At 41.8% G+C, this 5777-nt stretch overlaps 1 protein-coding gene across 1 annotated transcript; it reads left to right on the forward strand.

Annotated features, from left to right (window-relative positions):
- The first annotated feature begins 548 nt into the window (after positions 1-548).
- LOC100351184 (small ribosomal subunit protein uS11) lies at positions 549-5309 on the forward strand. Its single transcript, XM_008269225.4, has 2 exons — positions 549-1071; positions 5253-5309. Exon 1 carries the CDS (start codon positions 599-601, stop codon positions 1052-1054), a length of 456 nt encoding a protein of 151 aa, XP_008267447.1. The 5' UTR covers positions 549-598; the 3' UTR covers positions 1055-1071; positions 5253-5309.
- The last annotated feature ends 468 nt before the right edge of the window (positions 5310-5777 follow it).

Consider the following 5777-nt stretch of genomic DNA (forward strand, 5'->3'; position numbering starts at 1 on the left):
AAGCCATGGTCATGCACTTGGTGAAAAGCCCTGCTTGCCTGTGACCAGATGTGCATCATAACATCTCCATGGTGTCAGCAGGCAGATGCCCAGTGGTATTTGCACATCTACTTTCAGAGGGTAAGAAATTCAAAAGTTTATTGAGTCCACATTTTAGAGAGTTAACTCAGATTTTTATATAATACGAAATTCTTATTGCCTCTAGACAATGTAGCCTGAATTGTTGAACTGAAGGGCTTCTTCATTTCTCTGTAACAAACAGCTCCCTGATCTTTACTTCATTTGAACTACTTTTAGTGTACTCGGCGGGTGACAAACAACCCAACAGCTAGCATGTGGTGCCCGTATTTCCACATGGACTCTCTCCTGTCCCAGTGGTTTTATGTCATACTAACCAAAACTATTTTTCTCAACTCACAAGTCTCCAGCTGAGGGTGAGACACTGCTACTTGATTTTTTTTTTTTTAATTTATTTTATTCTTTATGGGAAAGTGAATGCAACCACGAGTATTAGCCTTAACACCACATAAAACCAGAGGGTAGGCAAGAATAAAGGTTCCCTCTTTCCGGTAGCGGAGTCCGGCGAAGACGCGCAGCAATGGCACCTCGCAAGGGGAAGGAAAAGAAGGAGGAACAAGTCATCAGCCTTGGGCCACAGGTGGCTGAGGGGGAGAATGTCTTCGGTGTCTGCCACATCTTCGCGTCCTTCAATGACACCTTCGTCCACGTCACTGATCTTTCTGGCAAGGAAACTATCTGCCGAGTGACCGGCGGCATGAAGGTGAAGGCCGACCGAGACGAGTCCTCGCCATACGCTGCCATGTTGGCCGCCCAGGATGTAGCTCAGAGGTGCAAGGAGCTGGGCATCACCGCCCTCCACATCAAGCTCCGGGCCACAGGAGGAAATAGGACAAAGACCCCTGGACCTGGAGCCCAGTCGGCTCTCAGAGCCCTTGCCCGCTCGGGTATGAAAATCGGGCGAATTGAGGATGTCACCCCCATCCCCTCCGACAGCACCCGCAGGAAGGGGGGTCGCCGTGGTCGCCGCCTGTGAACAGGACTCCCCAGATTGTTTTTTTTTCTTTTCTTTTTTTTTTTTATCTTTTATTTAATGAATATAAATTTCCAAAGTACGTCTCATGGGTTACAATGGCTTTCCCCCCCATACCGTCCCTCCCACCCACCACCCTCCCCTTTCCCACTCCCTCTCCCCTTCCATTCACATCAAGATTCATTTTCGATTATCTTAGTATACAGAAGATCAGCTTAGTATACCTTAAGTAAGGATTTCAACAGTTTGTTCCCACACAGAAACATAAAGTGAAAAATAATAGATGATTTTTTTTTAAATGATGATGAAATCAGATCAGACCTATTGTCATGTTTAATCCCAGTGAGAGTCAAGTTGGGAATTGATAGTTTCTTTTCTTTTTTTTTTTTTTTAACAGAAGATCAGTTTAGTGTACATTAAGTAAAGATTTCAACAGTTTGCACCCCCATAGAAACACAAAGTGAAATATACTGTTTGAGTACTCGTTATAGCATTAAGCCTCAGTGTACAGCACATTAAGGACAGAGATCCTACATGAGGAGTAAGTGCACAGTGACTCCTGTTGTTGACTTTACAAATTGACACTCCTGTTTATGGCATCAGTAATCTCCCTATGCACCAGTCATGAGTTTCCAAGGCTATGGAAGCCCCTTGAGTTCTCCGACTCTTATCTTGTTTAGACACGGTCATAGTCAAAGTGGAGGTTCTCTCCTCCCTTCAGAGAAAGGCACCTCCCTCTTTGAAGACCTGTTCTTTCCACTGGGATCTCACTCACAGAGATCTTTTTGCCAGAGTGTCTTGGCTTTCCATGCCTGAAATACTCTCATGGGCTTTTCAGCCAGATCCGAGTGCCTTTAGGACTGATTCTGAGGCCAGAGTGCTATTTAGGACATCTGCCATTCTATGAGTCTGCTGAGTATCTCACTTCCCATGTTGGATCACTCTCCCCTTTATTTATTCTATCGGTTGGTGTTAGCAGATACTAGACTTGTTTATGTGCTCCCTTTGACTCTTAGTCCTTTCATTATGATCAATTGTGAACTGAAATTGATCACTTGGAATAGTGAGATGGCATTGGCACATGCCACCTTGATGGGATTGAATTGGAATCCCCTAGTATGTTTCCAACTCTACCAATTGGGGCAAGTCAGCCCGAGCATGCCCCAAATTATACATCTCTTCCCTCTCTTATTCCCACTTTTATGTTTAACAGGGATCACATTTCAGTTAATTTTCAACACTTAAGAATAACTGTGTGATAATTACAGAATTAAACCAGTCATATTAAGTAGAACAGACAAAAAAAAAATACTATGAGGGATAATGTATTAAGTTGTCCATTAGCAGTCAGGGCTATGCTGATCAAGTCACCATTTCTCATAGTGTCCATTTCACTTCAGGAGGTTTCCTTTTTGGTGTTCAGTCAGTTGTCACCGATCAGGGAGAACATATGGTATTTGTCCCTTTGGGACTGGCTTACTTCACTCAGCATGATGTGTTCCAGATTCCTCCATTTTGTTGCAAATGACTGGATTTCGTTGTTTCTTACTGCGGTATAGTATTCTAAAGAATACATATCCCATAATTTCTTTATCCAGTCTACCATTGATGGGCATTTAGGTTGGTTCCAGGTCTTGGCTATTGTGAATTGTGCTGCAATAAACATTAGGGTGCAGACCGCTTTTTTCTTTATCAATTTAAACTCCTTTGGGTAAATTCCAAGGAGTGGGATGGCTGGGTCGAACGGTAGGGTTATATTCAGGTTTCTGAGGAATCTCCAGACTGATTTCCATAGTGGCTTAACCAGTTTGCATTCCCACCAACAGTGGGTTAGTGTCCCTTTTTCCCCACATCCTCGCCAGCATCTGTTGTTGGTAGATTTCTGTATGTGAGCCATTCTAACCGGGGTGAGGTGAAACCTCATTGTGCTTTTGATTTGCATTTCCCTGATTGCTAGTGACCTTGAACATTTTTTCATGTGCCTGTTGGCCATTTGGATTTCCTCTTTTGAAAAATGTCTATTGAAGTCCTTGGCCCATCTCTTAAGTGGGTTGTTGGTTTTGTTTTTGTGGAGTTTCTTGATCTCTTTGTAGATTCTGGTTATTAACCCTTTATCTGTTGCATAGTTTGCAAATATTTTTTCCCATTCTGTCGGTTGTCTCTTCACTCTCCTGACTGTTTCTTTTGCAGTAAAGAAACTTCTCAATTTGATGCAATCCCAATTGTTGATTTTGGCTTTGACTGTCTGTGCCTCCCGGGTCTTTTCCAGAAATTCTTTGCCTGTGCCAATATCTTGAAGGGTTTCTCCAATGTTCTCTAATAACTTAATGGTGTCAGGACGTAGATTTAGGTCTTTAATCCACGTTGAGTGGATTTTTGTGTAAGGTGTAAGGTAGGGGTCTTGCTTCATGCTTCTGCACGTGGAAATCCAGTTTTCCCAGCACCATTTATTGAATAGACTGTCCTTGCTCCAGGAATTAGTTTTAGATCCTTGATCAAATATAAGTTGGCTGTAGATGTTTGGATTGATTTCTGGTGTTTCAATTCTGTTCCATTGGTCTATCCATCTGTTTCTGTACCAGTACCATGCTGTTTTGATTACAACTGCCCTGTAGTATGTCCTGAAGTCTGGTATTGTGATGCCTCCGGCTTTGTTTTTGTTGTACAAGATTGCTTTAGCTATTCGAGGTCTCTTGTGCCTCCATATGAGTTTCAGCATCATTTTTTCTAGATCTGCGAAGAATGTCTTTGGTATCTTGATTGGGATTGCATTGAATCTATAAATTGCTTTTGGGAGAATGGACATTTTGATGATGTTGATTCTTCCAATCCATGAGCATGGAAGATTTTTCCATTTTTTGGTATCCTCTTCTATTTCTTTCTTTAAGGTTTTGTAATTTTCATCGTAGAGATCCTTCTCCAAACCTGGAAAGTTCTCTGCTAGTATCTCACTAAAAAGGCCTTCCAATCCTTTCTCTCTCTCCATGCCTTCAGGAACTCCTAGAACTCGAATGTTGGTTTTTTTAATAGTATCCTGTAGATTCCCAACAATATTTTTCAGGTTTCTAATTTCCTCTTCTTTTCTTTGGTTTGACTGTATGTTTTCCTGTGCTCTATCTTCTAAGTCCGATATTCTCTCTTCTGCTTCACCCATTCTGTTTTTAAGGCTTTCTAATGTGTTTGTCATTTGATCTATTGAGCTCTTCATTTCATTTTGATTTCTCTTGACTATTACACTTTCCTGTTCTACTAGTTTCTGAGTTTCATTTTGACTCTTCCTTAAAATTTCATTTTCACGAGAAAGATTTTCAATCTTGTCCATTAAGGATTTCTGTAGTTCAAGGATTTGCTTTTGAAAACTTCTAAATGTTCTTATCATAAATTTTTTGAAATCCGTATCTTGCATTTCTTCTATCTCATCATCTTCATACTCTTGGCTTGGGGTGTTTTGCTTATTTGGAGGCATCATAGTGTCATCGTTGATCTTGCTCCCTCTATTTCTGTGTTTGTTACTCGGCATAGTTAATTCTTCTTGTGTCACTGTGCGCTTTTTTTTTTTCTTTTTTCTTTTTTTTTTTTTTTTTATACTGTGTCGGTGTTAAGTGGACTGCCTGCTGTTGGAGGAGCCTTGGAGGCTTGAGATGGGTGCGGCCTGAGAGCTCTGCCTGGTTCTTCCAGGTTAAGGGTGTGCAAAGGTGACACCCTCAGGTTATGCGTGGTAAATCTCTCTCTTTTTATTTATTTATTTATTTTATTTATTCAGGGGGTAAGTAACACTGCAGGGCAGGGCTGTGCAGAATTGATGGTATTTAGCTTCCAGTCTTTGGCTCCTCTGGACTCCCACTGGGTTGCCTAGGCTACTGAATTGTAGTGACTCAGTTCCTTAACTCTCCCCCACTGATATGTAAATCCAAAGAGGAGACCTGCTCTTTGTCTCTTGGGAATTCTTCAAGTCTTGCAGGCTTGTAACCTTTGCAAGGTTAGGGGGAAGAGAAACCCCGAAGCTTTTTTTTTTCCTTCTTTCCGGTAGTGAGTTTGCTGCACTTTCCGGCCCCCCTCTAGATTCTGACCCCCGTTTCCCCACCAATGTCTCGGGTTATTGAGCTCACCTCCCCTTCCAGCGCCGATGTGTGGACTCGGAGCCCTGAGCGTCTCAAGTCTCCCCGCTGTTTTCTGTGTGGCGTGCACTCTCCTTCCCCAGATTGTTTTCTGTTAATAAATTGCCATCGTGTCAAAAAAAAAAAAAAAAAAGAATAAAGGTTCCAAAAATTACTAAAACAAACCCTCAAACTCCAGCATGGCATATGTGATTCCTGAGTGATCGCTGATTTAAGGCACACTCCTGAGATAACGGTAGTGTTGTGAGGAACATGGGAGTTGACCTTCTGCAGTGGAAGACATGAGGATCTACAGGCAAGGGTACAGCTGATTTTAGTCCTAAGAGGGCTGAAGTCACAAACTCCTTCACGTGCAGAGGAGCGAATCCTCTTTTTTCCTCCCTGGTCCATTTGCAGCCGTGATTTCGATATGAGAACAGTGAAGTCTTTAGAAATATTAACTATTTTACAGGATAGATTCAGAGGGGAATTCTCACATGATACTCACAGAAGCGTATCTTGGTATACATTTTCTAAGACACAAATTGGCAATATAAGAACCTTAAAATGATGTAATTCTTTGTGTCAGTATTTCTCCATCAGAAATTTTTCCTAAAGAAATAATTATT

The sequence above is a fragment of the Oryctolagus cuniculus genome, chromosome 12 (genome assembly GCF_964237555.1).
Source record: "Oryctolagus cuniculus chromosome 12, mOryCun1.1, whole genome shotgun sequence".
Classification (NCBI taxonomy): Eukaryota; Metazoa; Chordata; class Mammalia; order Lagomorpha; family Leporidae; genus Oryctolagus; species Oryctolagus cuniculus.